This window comes from Vulpes vulpes, chromosome 16 (genome assembly GCF_048418805.1).
Source record: "Vulpes vulpes isolate BD-2025 chromosome 16, VulVul3, whole genome shotgun sequence".
Taxonomy (NCBI): Eukaryota; Metazoa; Chordata; class Mammalia; order Carnivora; family Canidae; genus Vulpes; species Vulpes vulpes.
The window spans coordinates 71,517,156-71,543,928 of record NC_132795.1 but is presented as its reverse complement, the minus strand read 5'-3'; the positions used below and the strand labels follow the sequence as shown (position 1 = coordinate 71,543,928).

The 26,773-nt window shown below is 40.7% G+C and overlaps 1 protein-coding gene across 6 annotated transcripts in view; it reads right to left on the bottom strand.

Moving 5' to 3' along the window:
- Positions 1 to 26,773, bottom strand: part of AFF3 (ALF transcription elongation factor 3) — a 522,770-nt gene that overhangs the window by 41,848 nt on the left and 454,149 nt on the right. For all 6 annotated transcript variants that reach the window (XM_072743000.1, XM_072743001.1, XM_072743002.1 and 3 more), the window contains one exon: positions 5,379 to 5,565. In XM_072743000.1, the coding sequence (XP_072599101.1) occupies positions 5,379 to 5,565 (187 nt within the window). The remainder of the gene's footprint in view (positions 1 to 5,378; positions 5,566 to 26,773) is intronic.

Sequence of the window (26,773 nt, the reverse complement as noted above, 5' to 3'; positions counted from 1 at the left end):
GCTCTGCCAGCTGGATTTGGTTAGTTCATCCTCAACCTGCTTCCATTCCGCTTTGCTGGAAATGTTTCAGAAGCGGAAATGATGATGGGAACTTTTCCTGCACGCGGTTTTGTTAACTTAGAGCAAATCATGGCTGTATAGGTTTTAAACTCTGCCCCACGGATTGGTTCCAGGGAGTCTGTGAACACCCTGACACAGGGTGCTGTGTAGATGCCTTCTTTCTGAAAGAGGTCCAGAGTTTTCATTCAAGTCTCTAGAGATCTATGGCTCATAAAAAGGCTAAGAATTGATGATTTTACAGAGTGTAAATACTTTTGAGTTCTAATACAAGTCCATTTTTTCCAGCATCTATGATTATTAATAGAAAAGAGGGTGTACTGGTAAGTGTAAAACATTAGAGTGTTTTTCTATTTGTGACTGCACATGACATGGGGTAAATATTTTAACTTTTTAAAGTGATGCATTTTTCCTTCCCTGTGGCCTCCCACCCTCTGAATTTGTGGCATCCATTGTTTCAGGAGATTAGTTTCCAGTCAATAAAGGAGGCACTGCTTACCTTTTGCATTTAAACTTGATTGGTTCAAGTCTAGAGCAAGTCATGCTCCCTTGGAGGAGAAAATCTTTTTCATACTTTCTCATACAGAATACTTTCCTAAATCTTGTCTGTATGTGTCAAAATTTGTTTTTCAACAGTGAGGTCCAGGTTCAGTGCAGACCTTGGGGGCACAGGCACATGCAGCAAGGATTTGAGGAGAGTGGTGCAGGCAACGTCATGGAGTCAGCTGGGGCTGGACACAGCTTAAGACATGGGAAGCCTCTGATGGGCTAGAGGAGCCTGGGGCCAAGATGAAGAGGCCACAGAGTATGGGCACCAGGCACTGGGGCTGTGGCAGGGACCATGGACATCCTGCTGGTTCCCCCAAAAGAGATGAGGTCAACTGTACTTCAGGGAACACCACATAAAGTGTCCAGTGACTGGGAAGGACAAACGACATTTCAGGGGAGGCCAGCACAAGGATCTGGGGCCCTTCTCCCATAGCAGTGAGGATGGAGAGGCTTTACCCTGGGACACAGGGATGAGGGGAGACCCTCATGGACTCGATGGGGAATGTGGTCTTTGATTGGACTTTGTTTGTTTGTTTTCATATACCAAAAGGACCAGGGCAAGATGCAAAAGGACCAGGGCAAGATGCAAAAGAACAAAAAGTTATCATTTTGCATGTCTAAGTTATTCTATTTAAGTTCTGACCTCACTTTATTTTGGTTTCTCCAGAGAAAGGGAGCACAGGAACCCTAACAGCACGCCCAGCCCATACTGCAATGGGAGATGCATGCAATAGAGAGAGCAGGACAACAGGGCACAGAATAGCTCTGTGGCCAAGGGGAAGCTCTCACCTTTCCTGGGATTAGCTGACTGTGAATGAAAGCTAATTTGGTGGCAAACAATGTATGGCTTCTGATAGTATCTCCTCCTTGTCCCACTTCCCTCTCTACATGACCATTGGCAACTTGATGACTTGTGTGCCTCAGCTTCCCTAGTGTAATGGGACATGGCCAATCTGAATGGATGCTGAAGGGGCCTCTTGCAGAAAGGGGACACACTTGGGGGGAGGATGCAAACATTTATGGCAGAGCATGCACTCACACTGGCCCTGCCACCATGTTTAATACTAGCTCACCCTCACTCCCACCACACTGAGCTTTCCGTAGCTTACACCTTACGTGAGAGAACACAGCCCAAAACACGGCTGCACACAGGGAGATTTGCACTAAAATTTCCTGATGGGAGCATTAACAGTGAAGGGGAGAATTTAATAAATTTAGTATGAGCCCATTGCCTGATGTGCTTTAGGGTCATTTTTTTCCTGCACTTCACAGGTGAAAAAATCAGTCTTAAGTACCATTTTCAACACATCACTAAATCACACTCCCTTTCTTAAGGATCTACGATGACCTCTGATTGCCTCTCAGAAGAAATCCAAATGCCTTGGGCTGGTTTTCAAGGGCATCTTTCATCTTATAGCCATCTCTCATGGCTGAACACCTACAGTGTACTCCCCACTTTACACATATCATCTAATTTAATCTATACAGATCAGAAATATTATGATCCCTAGTTAGAAGATGAGGCTCAGAGAGGTTAAGTGACATGTCCAAAGCTGCAGAGCTACCAAGACTAAACCCGTATCTGTCTGTAATAGGTTAGGGAGGTCAAGTGCTGTGACTTTGCTCCTAGTAAGAACAACTTACGATGGGCTTTTGCTCAAATTATATCACTTATTCCTTAGAACAGCTTTATAGATGAGGCAGGACAGGAATATTCGCCATTGTGGGGAGAAGGCAATTGTGGCCAAGGGAGTTTAAATGGTGAAGAGCTAAGAGAAAATTAAACTGACTTTATCCTGACACTCCTCAAAATCATGTGACCAGGCTCTCTTTGTCCCACACAGCACCTATGACTTGTGGAACACTGCTCTAGGGAGCTCTGTGTGCTCGTGTGCAGTGCTAGCTGAGGGGGAAGGTGCATCCCCCCGTGAATGCTCTGACATGCAAGGATGCACCACTCCAGGAAAGATGATGAGACTCAAGTCAAGAAAACTGGGCTGAGACAAGGAAGCAAATATCAGGCTGTAGAGAGGGGATCTGTAGTGATGGAAACAGTTTACAGTGGCTCCGCGGTTCTAGCTGCAGATATGATATTACCCACGGTGATCCAGGTAAATTGCAGTGGATTGCTACAACCAGAGCCATGAACAACAGTTCAGATGAAACTCAGCCTGGCCCAGTGGGTTTCCAGTGCTGGCACGTTGAAGGGGAGTAAGCAGGTGCCTTGGAACCTCAGGAGCGCCTCCTTCTATTCCCACATCAGGATGGTACTGGGAGGAAAGGGAGGGCCAGGAGCATTTTGCTTCAAAGCAGCAGCATGAACTGTCTGTGCTGTGGAATGCGAGGTGTGTGGATATACAGAGTCCGATTGTCTTTTGAGGGTCAGGGGCACGAGTCTCACTGGTCTCCTTAAGGTGACCTGGGCCAGCTCAGCCCCAGTAAAACAGACGCTGGGGAGAGTGAGCCATGAAAAGCTACGTCCTGTCTTTGCAATCTTCATTCTGCAAACTCATTTTTGTTCTAAAGGGTGAGTGTCTGTATTAATCTTGGGAAAAACGTTAAAAGAAACCTTACTTTTTACTCCAACGGATACATTCCATTCCAGCGGAAGGAAGTAATGTGCAGCATGGGTAATACATCATACATCGCTTGTCACTTCTGCATTCCCTCTGCACAGTGAAGCAAGAATGAAAAACTCTGTGGCCTCAGGCAACTTAAACTTTTAGGCCGGCTTCACTAGACCTGCATTCCCTCTCCTCGGAGAGGAGAGGGGCCTCGGATAGCTGCTAGAAGCTCCTGGTGAGAGCTTCCTTTCATCACCAAGGAGTTCAAATCTTTGTAATTATCTCAATGACATTTAGAAAGAATGTGCTGCAAGCACTTTTTAACTGTACTTCTCTTAGACTACGTTTAGCCAGTAGCTCCAGGATTCCCATTGCAGCATGAAAATAAGACTCCACATTCATGAATTTCACCTTCAAAGCAGGGTTATTCACGGACATGAATACCTCTTACACCTCTCCCTTGGCTCTTGTGATGTCTCTGTTGCCATTATTTCTTATAATGAAATATTCTGGAGTTTCTCAACAAATTCTAGCTTTACAAAGCTGGCTTTAAAGAAGCCCATTTAATGCCTGTATTTTTTTGTTTGTTTCAAATTCTTCCTATTAGAATGTCAGTTCTCTGAAGACGGAGACCTTTCCTGTCAGATAGTTACTGTACTCCAGAGCCAAGCACCAAGTCCATGGCCGATGCTTGGTAAATATTTGTCAAATGCACACTAAATGGGTGAATGAATGACTGCAAGTATGAAGAAGGAATAAGAATTTAGTTTCTGGGACGATCAGGGTTATAGCAACTTGTGGCATTTACAGGTTAATGCTGCTAAGGGCCTTCCCCTTCTATGTATAGATACAGAAATAGAGAGAGAGGGAGTGGGGAGGAGGTGAGCGTCATGGAAAGGAGAGAAAAATGGAGGAGATATGGAGAGATGGATGATTTCGGGATGAATGGAGAGCTCTCAGTGCAGAGTAGAAAGGTGCCGAAGAAGGAATATGCAGCATGGGGACATTCTTGATGCTTCTGCAAAAAGCCTCAGCCTCTTGGGAGGAGACTGGAAGGGGAAAAACCTGAGGGAATTTAAGAGTAGTCTATGAACTGCAGATAAAAAGACAATTGCTTTGGGTGTGATGATGTCCTGAGGCACAGACCCAAAGCTGGGAATGTGGGTTGTGTAGGCCCTTAATGGTGCTTCCCTCTCACTGCCAGGGTTTGTAAAAGTGGCTTTGGTTTTCAGAGCCTATTTAGAAATTTTCGCCCCAGAGTGGTACAGAGGGGCTGTGGGCAAAAAATGGAAATCCTATAATCTGTCGTAATGTCAAATGTTTATATACCCAAGAAGAAACTGTTTTATGCTTTCTTTAGCAATCAAAGTCTACCTTTACAGATTCAGGGACTTGAGAAGTTTGCTTTCAACTCTCTCCCAAGAATCTCTATGCACTGAATTACTATTTAATTTCCCCTTTTCCCCTTTAAAGTAGAAATAGCAATGGTTTTTATTGGTACCTTATAATGCTTTTATATGAGGCACCTAAATCTTCCACATAGATACTCATCATAGCCATAAAAGGTTTCATTATTATTTGTAGGTCGATGCTAATTTTTCTTTTTATATTTTCACAAAGAAAACACAGTTAAGAAGGTTTTATTAATATTTATAGCCCTTGTTCTTCTAAACCATGACAAATGGCAAAAAGGTAGGATTCTAACCATGTCTAATCCATAAAACTCCTTTCCCCCTGATTTATGGGTGGGCCACACTTCCCAGGCAGTGAACTGCCCCGTCTAGTTATTGCCTCCACTAACCCTTAGGGAGACCTGATCCAGAGGTTATTTCCAGGCAGTGATGTATATGGCATACTTGGAAATTTCTGGAAGTCAACATAGAGATTTTTGGACAATGAAAGATGAAGTTTCTATACTTCAAAGGGAGCTCTGTAGTTAGGAGAACTGCAAGCAGGGGGCAGAGTGGGGAAAATGATGAACCCAGACAGACCCTGACCCGCTGCCACGGGTGGTGGCCTCCCAGCCAGTGGGGCCAGTGGGGCCAGTCGCTGTCTGCTGCCTGAGCCCAGGGAGGGGGTGGGGGGAGGGGGTAGGTGTGAGAACCAGACTCCAGGGATTTAACTGCGCTCACCTTAGAGAGAGAAGCACAGCCGGCCGCCCCGGGGTGGGGGGTGGGGGCTCAGGCTAGGAGGCTCTCAGGCTCTTACCTCGGGGCTGGAGTAGTGGGGAGGCTTGCTGCCCTCACTCTCGCTGGAACTGCTCTCGGTCTCCGAGTCAGATCCAGAGCTGCTCTCCGAGTCACTGGAGGAGCTGCTGCCGCTGCTGCTACTGCCACTGCTGCTGCCCTTGCTGGAAGGCACAGAGGCTCTGCAGTTGGCCTGCTGGACCACGGTGCTGCCAGCCCACGAGGCCCCCCGGGAAGAAGAGGGAAGGAAAGCCAAGTGAGCAAACACAAAACGCCGCCACGGAGCAAGCAAGCTGTCATTCGACCAAAGGAGAGAAGCAGCACACTGGCTGCGTGTCTGTCAACCACCACCTGGAGCCTGAAGAGCAATCATCAGGTCAAAGGCATCCTCATGGTTTAAAAAAAAAAAATTATGTATATAAATAAAATTGGGAACGAGAGTTGGTGCCCCTTGCTAGTCGGGCCCTCGCTATCTGGTGGTGCTTTAAGAAGGGGGGCTGGTGGTGTCATTTCAGAATGACTGTTTCTGGGAATGGCTTTGCAAATGCACCCCCGATCCAATCAGCTACAAAAAATGCAGGGAAATGCAAAATGCTTGAAATATTTTGTAGAGACTGAAAATATCTGTTTGCTTTCTTTTAGGAAGTGGGCTGCAAGGAAGGGCACAGCATTCTGCTCTGTGCTTTCATGGCCTGTTGAAAGGTTCTAGAGACTGGAGCATCAACAAAGTTATATAGTCCTACTTCCTACCTCTTCCTGCCCATGGAGTTGAGTGCAGGAGTGTTTGTAGGAGCTGGCTTGCTATATAAACAGTAACTTTCCTTTTGAGCCTTTCATTAAAGAACTGAGGCTTCATCCTTTACCCATTTTCATATATTCCAGACTTTAAAATTTAACCCCAGTGTGGTGGCTTATAGTAACAGCATTTCAAATGTTCAAATGTTTTAAATGTTCAAATGCTTGATGTTCATATCCATGCTGAAATTTGCCAGAAATCATCATTATATACTCAAAGACAACAGGAAAAGTGGGCAGTTTGTAATGGTAATTAATTAATCACAAAAATGCAAATAGGACACACCAACCCAGAGAGTGTTTGAGCCAAAAAGGAAGTTTCGGTACTCGCATACTATACAACATCTTTAGAGTCCTTTATTAACTGCATTGCAACATGCCTGAATCTGTTTTTTTGAGGTCAAATTCTGAACCCAGAAAATGCAATGGTCACTTTTTAATGTTGAGTCAGCAAATATCTGCTTGCCACTTCCAACTGTGACTACTACTTCATCAGGACTGGACTTCAGGGAAAGCCAGGGGTGAGCGGAGCTTGTCAGGGTTTATGGCCCTAAGTGCGAAGCAGCCTAGACAAGGTGAACCATCCTTTCACCTACCCCTTAAATCTCTGACAAGTGTCTTTGCCCAAGGACAGATGCTCATAAATCCTCAGTGTGGGGGCAGGGAGGGAGGTTAATATTCATTGAGCCTTACTTCTTCTAGAAGAATGACCAGCCAAGAAGCTAGCTTGCAGGATACATCTGAAAATGGAAGCATCATTTTGAACTACAGGGTTAGATAGAGAAAAGTGGAGCCAGAACATAACCTTCCCTAGTGGGGGAACATTGTTTGATGGGAACATTTCTCCCACCAAAGTCATGGTCCATTCCTACTGTCTGACAAAATTCTTCAACATCAGACAACACCAGCACATTTATGCCTTGCCTGAGCTGTAGTGGTTTCTTTACCAGGCTACTGTTTGTGTCTGGTGTTGAGTGAGGAATCCCGGATCTTTAGACAGAGGTGGGAAAGGGAATGTTAGTGATCAAAGGGCTGTAATATTTCTTTTTTCCTTTATGAACTAAAATCCATTTTTCCTGTTGGCTGAGTAGAGACGGCTACTATCAATGGAGTCATAAAAAAAAAAAACAACTATTAGATTCTGACCCAACATGAACATCTGAGATCGCTAATTGTTTGTCAGGAGACCCCCAAAACACTGGGGAAAAACTCCAAACAACACCCTCTCCTCCAAAACCCCCAAACAGCAAAGCAACACATGGTGGAGGAAAGAGATATGTGTCCCTGCCAAGCTTTGGAATGACATTGCTGAAGACGGGGAAATTACTATGAATAAAGAGTATTTTGATGGATTTCATGTGATGGTCAAAAGCTTTGATCACTGGGCAGGACATTGGACTTGCTTTAATTCAAACCACAAAGGAACATGTGATGCTGGTGCTGTGTGTACCTGGGCATTGTGTGTGCAGCAGAAACAGCAATGTGTGTGCAATTCCCTGGGGCTTGCACCACAAAGTGATTGACTGTCTTTTGAAAAGCGGCACTTTAATTTCTGAGAAAATGTCCATTAAACAGTTACCACGCTGCCTTCCTTTTATGACTGCTGTCCTATAGTAATGAGACATACTAGCCCAAGGAGAGAGAATCTCTGATCTGAATTAGATTGGCAGAAAAGTCTTATACTTTTATGTTTTCCTCCCTTAAATTAAGGGAGGAAATTCACCTAAAATGACAGTTCTACTAGTGTAACTATTATTTGTTTTTAAGACAATTGAGAGAGCCAAGAATTTTAGGTTTTTCTTTAGGCTTTGGTTGTAAGGGCTGTGAGGCTTACCATGCTTCTGTGGGCGGGATTGAATATATTTGTGTTTCAATGGTCTGGGTAGAGAATATGTTGCCAGAAACAATTCATGTCAAGGATGGGAGCCTGGAAAGACTGTCAAGGCTCCAGTTGTGGGATCAAGATAACTATCTCAACCTCCATGGAGGCTGTTCCAGTAATTAGTCTTGATGCAGAGGTCCTTGAGGGACAACTAGTCGTTCTGGCTTCGACTCAACAAATGTTGCCATGAGTACAGGCAGTTGCTGTGCCTCCATGGGCCTCTGCAGCAGGGAGGGGAGGGTAGCAGAAGAGATGAGGAAGCCAAGGATGGTCATCACTATAGACTAGTAACAATAGAAGGATGAGATCAGTTAAATCAGGAGGGCTCTTGGGAGTCATGGAATGAAGAAGATGGAAAAAGATGTATCAGAAAGACCTTGTGGAAAGAAGACTTTAGACTCAATTTATTTCAAATTGCAGACTGAGCATGTTAGTGTGCCAAGAAGTTGTCATGCTTCCATACTGAAGATATTAAAAAATATTAATTTAATTAAAAATTAACTTTTTCCTAAAATGATAAAACTGATTAATTGACATGATGACACAGTCTTAGCCAACTTTTAAGAGAGTTTCTGGACCCTATGCCATTTCAGGAACATGGTGCCATGGAGACTACAGATGTGACAACATTAATGAGATAATGGAATGAAAGTCTTCCTGTCATCAAACTTAGCACCATGGCTGGGACATAACGAGCATTTACATGTGACTGCTGAATGAAAAAATCAATAGAGAAAATCTATCACCGGGTTAATGAGTTTTTTTAAAAAATGGATTTAACCTTTCAAAAGGGGTACAACCTCTCTTCTCCAGTAAAGAAAGTATTTAAGGGGATTTCAGTACCTCCTGTGATCTTCCAATTTTAATACTTTTCCCTTTCAGAGAATATTTCTTTAAATGTTTAAATAAAAGAATATTTCTTTAAATATTCATTTAAATGTTCTTTAAATGCTCTAAATTTCATCTCCTATAATTTAAGCACAGTTCTCTCTTGGATGGTTTATTTACTTTTTGTATTTTGATTTCATGCAATGTTTTGCTGGTTTTGTGAGTGGTCAGGATCAAACACACCTTTGGGAGGGTCTTGGGTTTATTCTAAATGATCTGCTTACTGTGTCTCTTCCTTTGGCTGCCGTGACACATTTCTTTCAGAATCTGGGCTGGGCAAAGTCTGAATACAGACAGATCTGGAACCTAACTGACAAATCCTGGACCTCACAGTCAAGGGTGCTGGTGTTTGCTAAGTGTATCGTGGAGTCTGGATAAATACCCAAAGTTGTCCACAAGCTTTCAGCTCACAAGTAACTTAGAGGCAGGCTCTCTGCCTGGTTGGCACTGTGTGGACAGCTGAGATGCCCAGCAGGAGCCTCACTTCCTATGGCCACTCCACCCGTACTGGTCTGATGATGATGTTTTAGAAGGGGCGACAGCACCTTCTCACTGAACACTCTGTATTAATTTCCAAACACTTGATTTCTAAAGTGCGATTAGTGCTCCGGCAACAGTATTTCTTTTTTGATAGCATCTTTATTGATATTAATTGATCTAAAACTATATCTACAGTATGAGAAGTGAAAGTGGTAAAAAATGGCACAAGGAGGTTCACTGTTGCCGAACTTATCTTCCAAAACACAAAACTGGTAGGATTGTTGGTTCTATATAAAATATTTTGGTTTGCTCTGCTATAGCACCAGGAACAAGTCTTCTGTTAAACATGGCTTTTTGAAGCTCTTCATGGTCTGTCCTCAATCAGATCTCCATCCTCACCTTACTGGGTCTATCCCTAAACCTCAGCCATAATAAATTTCTCATAATTTTGACTATCTCTAACATATTTTAGAATTATATATATCTATAATTATATATTATATATGTGTATATGTAGATAAGTGTATATATTTACATATATTTAAACTCACTCTATTTAAACTAAAAAACGAAAACCAGTTCACCCATTTCTCCCACCCTCCGATCCCCCACTTCTGGCAACCACAAGAATAGAATAGAATTATAATAAATAAAAATGGAATTATATTTTGCTTTACTTATAGTGCTTTTGAATTCATCTCTTTGTACAGATTTTAAATTGTTTTTTCCAGATGCTACATTATATATAACTTATCACAATCTACTGCTGTTGTCATTTTACCAGTTTGAGTGAAGTGTAGAAACCTTACCTCCTTCACTATCTTAAATATATCTTTTTTTTTTTTAAAAAAAGATTTTATTTACTTATCCATGAGAGACAGAGAGAGAGAGAGAAAGAGATAGAGAGGCAGAGGGAGAAGCAGGCCCCATGCAGGATCCTGATGTGGGACTCGATCCCGGGACTTCAGGATCATGCCTTAGGCTGAAGGCAGGCGCTAAACTGCTGAGCCACCCAGGGATTCCCTTAAATATATCTTTTATAGGGCAGCCCCGGTGGCCCAGTGGTTTAGCGCCACCTTCAGCCTGGGGTGTGATCCTTCCTGGAGACCTTGGATCGAGTCCCACGTCGGGCTTCCTGCATAGAGCCTGCTTCTTCCTCTGCCTGTGTCTCTGCCTCTCTCTCTGTGTATCTGTCATGAATAAATAAATAAAGTTTAAAAAATATATTTTATATACATTGGAGGATCACACCAAACAATGTTTCAAATTTTGCTTCATTTGCCAAATACAATTTAGAAACCCCATGAAGAGAAAAAAAATTTCTCATATTTTCCCTACTTTTACTGTTTCCACTGTTTTTCTTTCTTTCTTGATATCATTTATTGTATGGAGTTTCCTTCCTCTCTCTTTCTGGGCCTCTAATGATACAAATGATAGGTCTTTTGTTATAGTTCCATAGATTTTTGAGGCTCTGTCTTTTTTTTCCCCTTTGGTTTATGCTTCTCCGTTATTCATTTTGGCAATACCTATTATTCTATCTTCAGGTTCACAGATTCTTTCTTCTGTTCTCCTCATTCTACTTTTGAACTCATTCACTGAATTTTTAAATTTCAGTTATTGTATTTTTCAGTTTTGCAATTGGCATTTAGTTCCTCTTTATATCTTTTATTTCTTTGCTGAGACTCTATATTTTCATTTGTTTCAAGTGTGCTCTTAATTGCATGTTGAAGCATTTTATAATGGTTCCTTTATTTATTTTAAAAAAGATTTTATTTATTTATTCATGAGAGTCACACAGAGAGAGAGAGGCAGAGACACAGGCAAAGGGAGAAGCAGGCTCCATGCAGGGAGCCCGATGTGGGACCTGATTCCAGGACCCTGGGATCACACCCCGAGCCAAAGGCAGATGCTCAACCGCTGAGCCACCCAGGCATCCCAATATAATGGTTCCTTTAAAATCATTGTCATGTAATTCTAATATTTGTGTCATCTACTATTGGCATCTGTCGTTTGTCTTCTCTCATTCAAGTTGAGATTTTTCCAGGTTCTTGATATGATGAATGATGTTCTATTGTATCCTGAATACAATACAAGGGTGGGAGAGGTAGCTACTCTGCCTAATTGATAGAAACAAACAGAAGGTAAGACAAAATGAAGAGACAGAGAAATATGTTCCAAAAAGAAGAACAAGATAAAATCACAGAAAAACCCTAGTGAAATAGAGATAAGTAATTTACCTGATAAAGAGTTCAAAGTAATGGTCATAAAGACACTCATCAAACTTGGGAGAAGAATGTGGAGGAACATAGAGAGAACTTCAACAAAGAGTCAGAAAATATAAGAAAGAACCAATCAGAACTGAAGAATATAATAATTGAAGTGAAAAATACACTAGAGGGAATTAACATCAGATTAGATGATACAGAAGAATGAATTAGTGACCTGGAAGACAGAATAGTGGAAGTCACCCCATCAGAACTGCACCCCCCCGCCCCCCGGAAAGGAAGTTAGTTTAAGGGACCTTCAAGACAACATTAGGCATAATGTATTTCACATTATATGGGTCCCAGAAGGAGAAGAGAGAGAGAGAGAGAGAGAGAGAGAGAGAGAGAGAGAGAGAGAAAGGAACAGAAAACTATCTGAAGAAATAATGGTGGAAAACTTCCCTATCCTGTGGAAGGAAACAGATATCCTGGTCTAGGTAGCACACAGAATCCCACACAAGATGAACCCCAAGAGAGCCACACTAAGACATATTATAATTAACATGACAAAAGTTAAAGAGAGATTTTAAAGGCATCAAGAGAAAAATGGTCACATAAAAGGGAAACTCCTTAAGTCTTTCAGTTGATTTTCAGCAGAAACTTTGTAGGCCAGAAGGGAGTGTCAGGATATATTTAAAGTGCTGGAAAAGGGGAAAAAATGACAACTGAAACCATTGCCTGTCAAGATTATCACTCAGAATTAAAGGAGAGATAGAGTTTCCCAGATACGCAAATACTAAAGGAGTTCATCACCACTAATCTTGCCTTACAAGAAATGTTAAAGGGTCTTCTTTGAGTAGAATAGAAAAGGCTATAAGTAGAAAAAAAGAAAACATTGAAAGAAAAAACCCACTGGTTAAAAAATAAACTCACTGATAGTACAAGGCAAATATACAGTAAAGGCAGTGATCAGCTACTTAGAAAGCTAATATGAAGGTTAAAAGCAAAAATAGTGAATCAACTATAACTACAATAAATGTTAAGGGATATACAAAATAAAAAGATGTAAAATATAATGTCAAAAACATAAAACGTGGTGGAAGACAGTAAGAAGGTAGTGACTTTAGAATGCATTTAAACTTAAGCAATTATCAGTTTAAAATATACTGCTATTTATATAGAAGAGCATAGGCCAATCTATATAAACCTCATGGAAACTAGAAACCAAAACCTACACTAGATACCCACACAAAAGAGAGAAAGGAGCCCAAACATAAAGTTAATGAAAGTTAGTAAATCACAGAGGAAGAGAGCAAGAAAAGAAAGGAATGAGAACTACCAAAACCCCCCAGAAAACAATGAACAAAATGGCAATAAATACCTATCTATCATTAATTACTTTAGATGTAAATGACCTAAATGCTCCAATCAAAAGACAATGAATGGCGCAATGGGTAAAAACAAAAACAAAAACAAAAACAAAAACAAAACCCATGTATATGCTGCTTAAGAGACTCACAGCAGAACTAAGACATACATAGACTGAAAGTGAAGGGATGGAGAAAGATATTCCACAGAAATAAAAATGAAAAGAAAGCTGAAATAGCAATATTCATATCAGACTAAATAGACTTTAAAACAAAGACTAACAAAAGATAAAGATGAGCATTACATAATGATAATCATGTCAATACAAGAAAAGGATATACCATTCATAAACATTTATTTATTTGGGTGCACCCAACATAAGAGCACCTAAGTACATAAAGAAAATATTAATGGAAATAAAGGAAGAAATTCACAGTAATACAATGGTATTAGGGGACTTAATACCCTAGTTACATGAATGCATAGATCACCCAGGCAGAAAATCAATGAGGAAACATTGGCTTTAAACAACACATTAGACGAGAGGAACTCACATATGGAGTTTTTTATTCCCAAACTGCAGAAACATATTCATCTCCAGTGCACATGGAACATTCTCCAGGATAGGTCACATGCTAAGCCACAAAACAAGCCTAAATAAATTCTAGAAGACTGAAATCATATCAAGCATCTTTTGGGACCAGAATGGTATGAAACTAGAATTACAAGAAGAAAACTGGAAAGAACACAAACACTTGAGACTAAACAAAACATTACTAAAGAACCAATGTATCAATGAAGAAATCAAGAGAAAATAAAAAAACACCTTACACAAATGAGATGGAAACACAACTTGCTGAAATCTATGGGCTATAGCAAAAGCAGTTCTAAGAACAACAGAAGCCTACATCAAGAAACAAGAAAAATCTCAAGTAAACAATCCAACCTTACACCTAAAGAAAGTAGAAAAAGAAGCCTAAAGATAGTACAAGGAAATAATAAAGATTGGAGTGAGAATAAATAACATAGAGACTAAAAAAATTGAAAAAAAATCAATGAAACTAAAAGCAGTTTTTTTGAAAGATAAACAAAATCAATAAACCTCTAGCCAGACTCATCAAGTAAAAAAGAGGACCCAAATAAATAAAATCAGAAATGAAAGATGGCAAGTTACAACTGACACCCCAGAAATTAAAAAAAAAATCATAAGACTACTATGAGACAGTAAACTGAAACACCTACAAGAAGTGGATATACTTCTGGAAGTACACAATCTTCTAAGATTGAAATCATGAAGAATTTAAAATCTGAACAGACCAATTACAAATAAATGAATTGAATCAGTAATTTAAAAATTCCCAAAAAACAGTGGCATGTGGGTTGCTCAGTTGGTTAAGCATCTGACTTCAGCTCAGGTCATGATCTCAGGGGTCCTGGGATTGAAGCCCAAGTCAGGCTCTCAGAGGAGAGTCTGCTCATCCCACTGCCCTTCCCCCATCCATGCACACATGTGTGCATCGTGTGCGTGCTCTCTAATAAATAAATAACATCTTAAAAAAATTCCCCAAAAACAAAAGTCTAGAACCAGATGGCTTCAGAGGTAAATTCTATGAAACATTTATTTTAATTTTTAAAAGATTTTATTTATTTATTCATGAAAGAGAGAGAGAGAGAGAGAGGCAGAGACACAGGCAGAGGGAGAAACAGGCTCCATGCCAGGAGCCCAACGTGGGACTCGATCCTGGGTCTCCAGGATCATAACCTGGGCTGAAGGCGGCGCTAAACTGCTAAGCCACCAGGGCTGCCCTCTACCAAACATTTAAAGAAGAGTTAGTATCTCTCCTCAAATTACTGGAAAATAAAAAAAACAAAAAGCACTGCAGAGGAAGGAACACTTCCAAACTCATTTTATGAAGCCAGTATTACCCTGACACTAAAACCAGACATAGACACTACAAAAAGAAAATTATACCCAATATCCCTGATGAACATAGATAAGAAACTCTCAACAAAATATTAGCAAACAGAATTTAACAACATATTAGAAAAATCACACACCATAGTCAAGTAGGATTTATTCTAGGGATGCAAGGGTGGCTTGGCATCTGCAAATTAATCAACATGGTACACACTACATTAACAAAATGAAGGATAAAAATCCTACAATCACTTCAATAATGCAGAGAAAGCATATGACAAAATTCAACATCCACTTATGATAAAAGTCCTCAACAAAGTGGGCATAGGAAGAACATACCTCAACATGATAAAGGCCATATATGACAGACCCACAGCTCACATCACACTCAATGGGGAAAAGCTGAAAACTTTTCCTCTAAGATCAGAAAGAAAATAGGATGCCTACTCTTGCCACTTTTATTCAACATAGTACTGTAAGTCCTACTCACAACAATCAGGCAAGAGAAAAAAAAAGAAAGGCATCCAGATCAGAAAGAAATAAAACTGTCATTATTTGCAGATGATATGATACCATTTATCGAAAACCTGAAGATTCCACGAAAAAGCTATTAGAACTAATAAGTGAATTCAGTGAAGTTGCAAAATATAAAATTAGCATACAGAAATTGGTTGCATTTCTACATGCTAATAACAAGCTATCAGAGAGAAAAATTAAGGAAACAATCCTATTTATAATAGCATCAAAAGGAGTAAAATATCTAGGGATAAATTTAACCAAGTTGGTGGGAGACTGGTACTCTGAGAACTCTGAGAACAAGACATTAGTGAAAGAAATTGAAGGTGAGACAAATAAATGGAAAGATACACGGTGCTCACAGATGGAAGAATTATTATTGCTAAAAATTTCTATACCATCTAAGCAATCTACAGATTCAATGTGATCTCCACCAAAACACCAATTGCATCTTTTATAAAATTAGAACAAAGAATTCTAAAATTTGGATGGAACCAGAAAAGACCGCGAATAGACAAAGCAATCTTGAGAAAGAAGAACAAAGCTGGAAGATCATGTCTCTTTTTTTTTAAAAAAATATTTTATTTATATATTCATGAGAGACACTGAGAGAGAGAGAGGCAGAGACACGGGCAGAGAGAGAAGCAGGCTCCATCCAGGAAGCCAGACGTGGGACTCAATCCCGGGACTCCAGGATCACTCCCTGGGCTGAAGGCGGCGCTAAACCGCTGAGCCACCCAGGAGTCCGAAGATCATGTCTATGACTTCAAACTATACTACAAAGACATAGTAATCAAGACAGTATGGTATTGGCATGAAAATGAACTCATAGATTAATGGTCTAGAACAGAGAGTCCAGAAATAAACCTGCACATGTATGGTCAATTAATCTACAACAAAGGAGGCAAGAATATGCAATGGGGGAAAGGACAGTCTCTTTAAATGGTGTTGAGAGAACTGGACAGTTACATGCCAAAGAATGAAACTGGACCACTTTCTTACTCCATATACAAAAAATAAATTCAAAGGGATTGAAGACTTGAATCTAAGACCTGAAACCATAAAACTCCTAGAAGAAAATATAGGCAATAAGCTCCTTGACATTGGTCTTAGAAATATATTTTTTTTGGACTAGTATCCTCAGGCAAGGGCAACAAAAGCTAAGATAAACAAATGAAACTACATCAAACTAAAAAGTTTTTGCACAGTGAAGGGAATCATCAACAAAATGAAAAGGCTGAATAGGAGAAGATATTTGCAAATTATGGATTCTATAAGTGGTTAATTTCCAAAATATATAAACAATGTACATGACTTAGTATCAAAAAACCCCACGAAGTACCTGATTAAAAAATGCACAGAGAATCTGAATAGACACTTTTCCGAAGGAGACATACGGATGGCAACAGGTGCATGAAAAAATGTTCAACATCACTAATCATCGGGGAAATGCAAATCAAAACCACAAGGAGACAGCACCTCACACTGGTCAGACTGTCTGCTATCAAAAGGACATGAAATTGTGTTGATGAGGATGTGGAAAAAGAGAACTCTCATGCACTGTTGGTGGCAGTGTAAATTGGTGCAGCCGCTATGGAAAACAGTATGGAAATTCCTTAAAAAGTTAAAAAGAATTGTCATATGATTCAGCAATACCACTTCTGAATGTTTTTTTGAAGAAATCCCAAACATCAGTTTGAAGAAATATATGCACCTCTACGTTCACTGCAGCATTATTCACAGCAGCCAAGCTATGGAAGCAGCCTGTGTCCGTCAATAGGTAAAAGGATAAAAAGATGTGAGACACACACACACACACACACACACACACACACACACACACACACAGGACTATTACTTAACCATAAAAAAAGAATGAAATCGTACCATCTGTGACAACATGAATGGACCCAGAGGGTATAATGCTAAGTGAAACAAGTCAGAGAAAGACAAATATCATATGATTTCACTTACATGTGGAATCTGAAGCAGACACACAGGCAGAGGGAGAAGCAGGCTGCCTGTGGGGAGCCCAGTGTGGGACTCGATCCCAGGACCCCGGGATCACGGCCTGAGCTGAAGCCAGATGCTCAATCACTGAGCCACCCAGGCGCCCCATATACTACTTTTTGACAATGCAAAAACTGCATTTTCATCAGTTTAGAAAAATCAAAGAAAAGCTCTAAAATAAGTCATAAAGGATTAGCCAGTGTCCAAGTGGAGGGAAGTAGTTACCTACATCAACACGAAACAGTGACTCAGGACAGTTGGACAATACTTCCCTCAGGATCCTAGACCCCTGGAGGTTTTATTTGTTTTGTTACTTTATACCATTGTTGCCTCCTTATAGGTATTATTCTTCTCTTCATAGATGAGGACAAGAAGACCCCTAATAAGAGACAGAGCTGAGATTCTATTTCCAGAAATTTGCCCTATGAAAATAATCAAGAGTGTTTAAAAACATTTATCTAAAGGATATATGCTTTTACATTATTTGCAATAGGAAAGGACTTATAAACAGCCAAATGCCTGACAATAGGGGATTGTTAAATAAATAATGATACACCTTTATGAGGGAATATTTTTTAGTATTATACAGTCATTATAAACATATGAGAATACTTCATGAAAAATTCTCACAGTATATTTGTGCAGAAATGGGCTTTCCAGTATGCCTGTCATCTGAGGGCAGAGAAACTGACCAGGAACACACAGGTGTTGATTCTGCCTTTTTTTTCCCCCTGGGGGAGGATGGAGTTTTGCCGACCCTGAGTTTTACTTCAGCTTATCAGATGGTCCCATTGTCTATAAACAGGCTCTTCAATGGGATTATTAAGCATACAGTTTGTGGAAATCTCCTTGACTAGTTATGTGAGGCCCAAGCATAAAGGGACTGAGGTGTGAGAATCCTGTTAGAAGCTCTAGGGAAGGCAGCCCAGGTGGCTCAGCGGTTTAATGCCACCTTCAGCCCAGGGCATGATCCTGGAGATCCGGGATCGAGTCCCACATCGGGCTCCCTGCATGGAGCCTGCTTCTCTCTGCCTGTGTCTCTGCCTCTCTCTGTGTCTCTCATGAATAGATAAATAAATAAAATCTTAAAAAAAAAAAAAAGAAGCTCTAGGGATACCTGGGGATCTGTGCCAGTGTGCCTATCCCAGCTCTGTGGGGCACTCGTGTATCAGTGGTGTTTCTGTATCCTTTGGCAAATAAAATGAGGACCTAATCTAACCTCCCAGGGTATATGTATGTGGTTTTTCTCAGACAGTCTATTAGCTACAAAGCAGCATGAATATATAGAGAAAATATATATACAGAGAAAAAACACTGGAAGGATATATACTCAAATGTTAACTGTGGATAAATTTGGATGGTGGTATCTTGAGGTTTAAATATTTTTTGAACTTTTCTGTTTTTTCCAATTATTATTATTATTTTTTTAAAATTTTATTTATTTATGATAGTCACAGAGAGAGAGAGAGAGAGAGAGAGAGAGAGGCAGAGACATAGGCAGAGGGAGAAGCAGGCTCCATGCACCGGGAGCCCGACGTGGGATTCGATCCCGGATCTCCAGGATCGCGCCCTGGGCCAAAGGCAGGCGCCAAACCGCTGCGCCACCCAGGGATCCCTGTTTTTTCCAATTATTAACCAACAGAACATATGTTAGCCTTTTCAAATCTATTTGATTGATGATTCTCTTAATATATCATTAAAATTAGCCTGCTAGTATTTTATTTAGAATTCTGGGAGGATCTATCTTTATTGGTGAACCTGACATATATTTATATTCATCTATTTTATATTTTGGGGTCAGTTTTTGACAGGTTTGGCATCATGTGGAGTTTAGCTTGGAAGAATAAACTGGATGGTGCTCTAAAAAAGTTTCAATAATATGAGAATTATCTGTTCCTTGAAAGTTTAGTACTTACAGCAGTAAACTATCTAGTCAACAGAGCTTTTTCAGAATGGTGATCCTTTGATACCTTTTATAATTTTTTCCTTGGTTACTACTCATTCCTTCTTTTGTTGATTCTGTTAATTTATATTTTGTTTCCAAAAAATTCTATTTAATTTCTATTTTCAGGCTTATTTATTTCACAAAATTTATAGAATAGTCTCTTTAAAACCATGGTATCTAGTATATCACTTCTGCTAAATTCTGCTTTCCCATCCCTTTTTCTTCCTTATATTTGTCAAAAATTTGTCTATTTTCTTTTCAAAGGAACAGCTCAATCTGTATTTTCTGGCTTTGCTTCCTTTTATATTTTTCAGGTTTATTTTATAACAGCTTTACACGCTTCTTGAGTTGAAGGCTTATTTCAGCTATTTTAATTCTTTCTTAATAATGGAAGCATTTGGGTTATCACTTTGCTTCTGAATATATCTATGGTTGCAGGTGATCCTCCTCATTATGCTGTGTTTTTATTTACTCTCTAAATAGATGGTTGTAGTAGTTTAAGTTCTCCTTTGATCAAACAGTTATTTAGAAGACGGCTTCCCAATACAAAATGATATTTAAGAAGGATAAACATTGGGGCGCCTGGGTGGCTCAGCAGTTGAGCATCTGCCTTCAGCCCAGGGTTTGAACCTGGAGACCCTGGATCAAGTCCCATGTCGAGCGCTCTGCATGGAGCCTGCTTCTCCCTCTGCCTATGTCTCTGCCTCTTTCTCTCTCTCTCTGTCTCATGAATAAATAAATAAAATCTTAAAAAAAAAAAAAGAAGGATAAACATTACATTTGGGTCCCCAATATAAAAATGGTGGATGTAGCTTAGCATATATCAAAACTTTGAGTGGGATGGTGGCTTCTTAAGATTCAGGTAAGACAATCTAGTAAAGGAGAGAAAGAAGGGGCCCATTTACTGTGAACTAGAGTGGGATGATGGCAGGGAATGGCCTGGGGAAGCAATTAAGGTCATAAAGGAAATTTATTCAGCACTAGGTCTATCCCAAAGGTCTTTGAAATCTTCCATTGGCCATAGGGAAGGATAAAAGTAAACAGAACTTTCTACATTTAGCAAGAGAGAAATTCAGTGATACAGAAGGTCAGTCAACTTGAACATAAATTATACCTCATATTTGACTGCTGATGCTATTGTAGCATATGGAATTCTTCTGTTACAAACCAAAGAATCCAGAGATCCTCCTTATCAGCCAATTGGGCCATTTACGTTGTCCTAGAGGAAATGAGGAACTAAGGCCCAAATTTCAATTTTATGAAAAGCTTTGGGACACGAGGCTTGATCCTCAGTTTCAGACACCAGAGAGCACAGATGTCACCTCATGGGGCCTGTGTCATTTCCTGAATTTCCATCTTTTATAATATCAAATGTCCTAGATGACAATAAGCCATTAATTCTTAACCAGCTGTCTGATGCTCTGCTTCCCTTAGATGTGTGCCCTGGCTTGGAGAATCTGCTTGAACAGCACTAAAACATTCTTGAGCTTAGGATTCTTGAGTTTACATAATTACTAGCTGACTAATAATATTTGCTAAGGAATATAAATTCTTTTGTTCTGACGTCAGAATATTCAGTGAAGAATATTCTAGATACACCAAGACAAAAAAAAAAAAAAGCTATGGCTTAGAATGCTGGATCATATTTAGAACAAACTTTTACTTCCAGCTGAACTAAGACCCACATGTGACCCAATCAAACAAATAGGTATTTCACAAAAAAGGAAAAAATACAATAACGCACAAATATACTTTGGCTCCTAAATATTCCTGGGTTTGTTGATAGCGTTTGTCTGTTTCTAAAATAATATTTACTTATTTGTAAATAAAGGCCCATCAGAGAACATTTTCCAGCCAGCCACTTTCTCTGGTCTGACGGCTTTGAATAGAGTAGAGCCCTCTGGTCCCTTCTCAGATGCAAGCGTTCTTGGTGGGGGTGGAATGTGTGTTTGTAATATCACTGGGAAGCAGAGAAACATCTGCACATTTTGTTTGTGTAACAGACAAGCATTTAAGCTGGGCGTCCTGATGTGTGAGCATCCTAGAGGATGTTGGGCTAGTCCCCGCAGGGACTGCTTCTCAGAAATGCCCACACTGCCCTGGCTGGGCTACCTCTGCACCGCACCGCTAAGGCCTCAAAGCCCAGTTTGCAGGTGCATTTCCATCCTGTCTTTAGCACTGTGTGAGACACTGTGCCAGGAAGCAGTTGGCTTCTGGCCACATGACCGTGCTTCCTTTATAGTCAGGTGAGTGGTACCACTTGCAACACTGAGTTGAAAAGCCTTTTGGTCCTAGAGAACACCTCAAAGCAGAGAATTCAACATCCTTCTCTGCAAATGGGGCTGGGGGCTGCAATGTGGCAGCTCTGGTGGGCCTGTACCCAAAGGCCAGAGGGCTGGAAAGACTATTGGCACAACTACTCCCCTCACGGAAGGAGCTGAAACACGGATTAGGTGAAGGCCCTCTGGGTGGGATTATGGGGGACAAGGTGGAAAGGGAAGGGCACCGGCCTCCAGAGGCTGAGCTAGCTGACTGATGGGTGCAGCGGGCGCTGCCAGGTGTGGATGTTTGTGCTCCTGCTGCTAAGAGCAGGCTGGCCACCCAGATGAATGACCCCACAGCAGCGTTTCATTTGATCTGCTCACAAGACAAATGCAGCTCTTCTGACTTCCTCGGTGTTTTCCCTTGAGCCATGGCTGCTGGATTGTGGGCAGGGAGCCTCCCCATGCAATTGTTTTTCAGCCACTGGATCTACAATGAAATGCTGAGAGATTCTTGGCGATCCTAATTTAATGTTACCCTAAGCTGCTGCTGCTGCTTTTTTGTTTTGTTTTGTTTTGTTTTTTTAGAGATTTTATTTATTTATTCATGAAAGACAGAGAGAGAGAGAGAGAGAGAGAGAGGCAGAGACACAGGTAGAGGAAGAAGCAGGCTCCATGCAGGGAGCCCGACTTGGGACTCGATCCCAGATCTTCAGGATCAGGCCCTGGGCTGAAGGCGGCACCAAAGCTGAGCCACCCCGGGCTGCCCTACCCTGAGCTTCTTTCTCACCCTGCCCTCAGGGTTAGGTTGTGCAGGGACTGCTTCTAGAGGTGAAATCCTGTCATGGGGACAGGCAAGACGAAGTGCCCCCTACTGAGTCCCATACTTCAATACGAAAGACCCAGAAGAAAGAAATTCTACTGTGAAGGGTACCTCTTGTACCTTGCAGCACTTAGGAGTATTTTGAAGCAATATAGCACATGAGAAATTCTGCCACTTGTGTACTTGCTCATGTAGTTCTTATGTTTTCTTATATATATATATATTTTTTTTTTTTCAAAGGCCTTAAGGAAGGCTTTAGACATAGTGCAGCCCCATACTGCTGCCCTCAAGGGAACACTATAATCTATGTGGCAATAAAAATTTACCCGAGCTCCTGGACTACTTAAGGGAACACATCAAAAACAGCTTCCCTGAGATATAATTTACGTACCACCGAGTTCATTGATTTAAGTAGTATAATTCAATGTGTTTTAGTATTATGTTTACAGGGTTGTGCAACCATCACCACAATCTCATTTTTTGTTCCCTTTGAAGAAATCCTGTACTCATTAGCGGTCAATTGTCATTTCCCTCGTCCCTAGTTCCCCTTGTTCCAGCCCTAAGCAAGCACTGATCTTCTTTCTATTGCTACAGATTTGCCTATTCCAGGACATCTGATATCAATGGAAGCATGGAGTGTTTGGTCTTTGGTGATCAGCTTCTTCCACTTGGCATAACCTTTTCAAGGATCATCCATATTGTAGCATGTATGAGTACAATATGGTCATTCATTGGTCAATGAACATTGGTTTGTTTCTACTTTTCAGTTATTACGAGCAAAGTTATGAACATTTTTGTTCAAGTTTTGTGTGGACACATGTTTTCATTTCTCTTGGGTTTATACCTAGGAGTGGAATTGCTAGGTCTTCTGGTAACTGTACGTTTGATCTTTTGAGGAACTGTCAGTCTGTTTTCCAAAGCAGGTGTCACATTTTGCATCCCTATGAAGAGTGTATGAGACGTCTGTCCAATTTCTCCACATGCTTGTCAACACTTGTTATTGTTCATCTTTTTGATTGTAGCCATAGTGGTATGTGTGTGTGAAGTGGGAGCTCACTGTGGTTTCAGTTTGCATTGCCCTGATGACTAATGATATTGAGCATCTTTTCATATGCTTATTGGCCATGTGTGTTATCTTTCTTTTGAGAATGTCTCCTCCAATCCTTTGCCTTTAAAAAAACTTTGTTACTGAGTTGTAATAGTTCTTTATATATTCTGGATACAAATGCCTCATCAGATATGCAATTTGCAAATATTTTCTCCCAGTCTCGATGGTATTCTTGCAGTAAAATAATTTTTTCATTCAATCATTTATTCAACCATGCAACCAATATCTATTGAACACAAATGCACTAGGCACAGTTCTATAGCAGCAAAATAATTTTTAATTAATTAATTAATTCTATTTTTCTATTTATATTAATTAATTAATAGAATTAATCATAGTTTTCTTTGGTCAATTCTCCTTCCTTGACTACTTTTAACTGTAATAGATGCTTAGGTTTATACAATTCTTTAGGAGTTTTCAAAGCATTTTCCTTTCAAGCCTCTCATGTAAGCCTCAGTAAATTTATGAAGTAGGAAATTCAAGTATCATTACATCCACTCTATAGAAGGTAAAACAGAGAGGCCAAGTTGCTTACTCAAGATTGCACAAGAGAGGCTGGGATCCAGGTCTTAAGCTCCTAATGCTAACCAGTGCTCTCTGAGGAGCCAAACTTTCCCAGCAAGAGGGTAAATTGTCATTCAGCCTTTTTTGGCCTCCAGCAGGCACATTTAGAAAATTTTGCCACATGAAGCAGGATGGTGTGTAGGCTTTAGAATCAGACAGGCCCAATGGACATTTTACCTTCTCTGCTTGCTGGCTGTGTGACCTTGGGGAGGTTGTTTAACCTCTCTGAGCTTCAGCTGCCTCACTGGCATTAAGGGGGCAATAATAGTGCCAGCCTCAGAGGGTTGCTAGCTGGACTAAATGAGAAAATGCAGCTGATATTCTCAATTAGCACAATGCTAAGCATAGAGCAAGTGCTTAAAAGATACAGGTTAACGTTATTCATTAATTTTTGATAACTATGACTTCTTCCAACATAGTAGCCTAAACAGGTAAGAATTCCTCCAGTTTACTTGAATTCTTAACTCACATTGCCTATCTGGTCATTTCTTTCTTTTTTCTTTTCTTAAAAATTGAAAAATGGTTTACTGCTATTTACTATGACAACTGTCTTTTTACACATGAAGGAGGAGGTATATAAGGGTGTTTTTTTTCCTTTTTAATTTTTAAAATTATATTTAAATTCAATTTGCCGACATATAGTATGACACCCAGGGCTCAGCACATCAGGTCCATCTGATCATTTGATGGGATTGTAAAATGTTCATCCAGGAAAGAACCTGGGAGATCAGCTAGTCGGGTCTCTAGGAAGCAGCATAGTGCAGTGTGTCCAAGATCACATGGCCAATGAGCTTTCCAACACTACTTTTTAGACATCTCCTCTTCAATTTTCCATAAACCTGGTTGTTTCAAGTGCAAAGTTCCAGGCAGCTCTGATCTTGAACAAGGTCAAAGCTGAAAAAGCACCCACGGCAGGCTGGAGGGGCTCAGAGAGATGGCAGCACCCTAGTCTTAGTCTGGGATAATGTTTGGCTCCTGAAAACCATCCTCCTAACCCAATCTCCGTCTGAATAAACCAATTCCATTTCTCTCCTGTGTTTAAAGCAAATAAAGCGAGCTTCTGAATGTCAGCAGCATGTGGTGCTTAATTTGCATCTCACCGAGGAATACAAGACTTAAGGATGATGAGCAAAAGGGATTTTTATGGAAACCAAATTACAGCATTTGAGACACAGACTCGTGGCCGTATCAGCTCAAGCTGTGATCTTGTTAGCTGTCGTTAACCGAGCCGGATTTGTTTCTTGGGTAAGGACTCTCAGGGCAAATGTGTAAAATATTATTCAGGTGTTTCTGTGGGAAGTGCTGTTCATAAGAGGCCTTTTCAAAGGCTATGTAACAGCGGAGCTGATAGACTGTGTCTGGTGACGGGAAGCTGGGACCTCAATTCAAGGAAATGAAAACACAGTAAGGACGTGCACATATCCTAGTAAGAAGCCTCCGGGAAGGGCATTTCCAGGACTGGCTAATTCAGAGGTTTGGGGGCCTCATCAAGGACCCAGGCTCTTTGCATCTTTTCTCACTGCTGCCATTGGCTCGTCTGCAGACTAACTGTCCTCACTACCCTAAGGTGGCTGTTATAGTCATGTGCAGACAATGATGTCTGGAAAAATGGACATTCCTCTCCAGATTCTCTTGCTAAGTAGACCCCTCCTCGCTGGTATCACATGCCCAGGACTAAACCAGTTCCACAGCAAGCCTAATAAGGCCATTAAGACCATTAAGTTTGGCTTAGACTAATCAATAGTCACCCCTTAGGGCTGGAGACTGACCAACCTCCCCTGAAGAACGTGCTGTTCAGTGTAGGATGAACCCACCCTGTAAGGAAGTGGAGAGCGGCTGCTGTACAGGCAATCAATGGTGTCTTCTGCATACAAGAAGCCTGCTCCATTAGTGGGGCATATGCCATAAATGGAAACAAATCCAAACAGCCAGATCTAAAGTTGGCTTGATTGGTCATCCCAGCTAAAATTCAAGCAGAATGCTGTGTAGCCTCAACACCTGCACATGTGCATTCTAGTCACACCTGTGGGCCTCTGCTTTCTCATCTGTTAAGAGACAGGCATGGAGAAGCGGGTGTCTGAGGTTCCTCTGACTTCCAATATTCATAGTTAATTACAAAGAAAACACTAATGACCTTCATTTTAGTTACTTGTCCTTAGAAATGCCTTATATCAGAATTTCTAACTAGAAGCTATGTTAATTTCTATGTGAATTCTTTTCCTTTCCTCCGTTCAGGATGATGAACAGTGGGGAGGCAAAGAAAACAGCCCGAGGACATTAGTGCCAGAAGTCAGAGATGATTCTCTACTGGTAGTTAGTCCTGAGTTGACAATAACACGCTGTCTTATGTTTTCTTCCTGAATGTGCACGTAGGATTCCTGTGTAACGGTTGAGCGTGTGCCAACCTAGCTTTGTTACTGCTAGAAGTCTAGGCAATCACAAACATTCCCCTGACAACTATGTACTGAGCCTCTGATATGCCAGGTGCTGTGCTGGGGGCTGGAGATTTCTTATCTTGCTGTGTGTAAAGGGACTTCAAGGATGAGCCAAAGGCATTATCTGCCTGAAGCCAGTTATATCCAGAGCACTTTCCATTTTAGTTTTAGGTCAATGAGGATTTTTCTGCCATTAAGAATTTGTAAGTGCTTCTGCCCT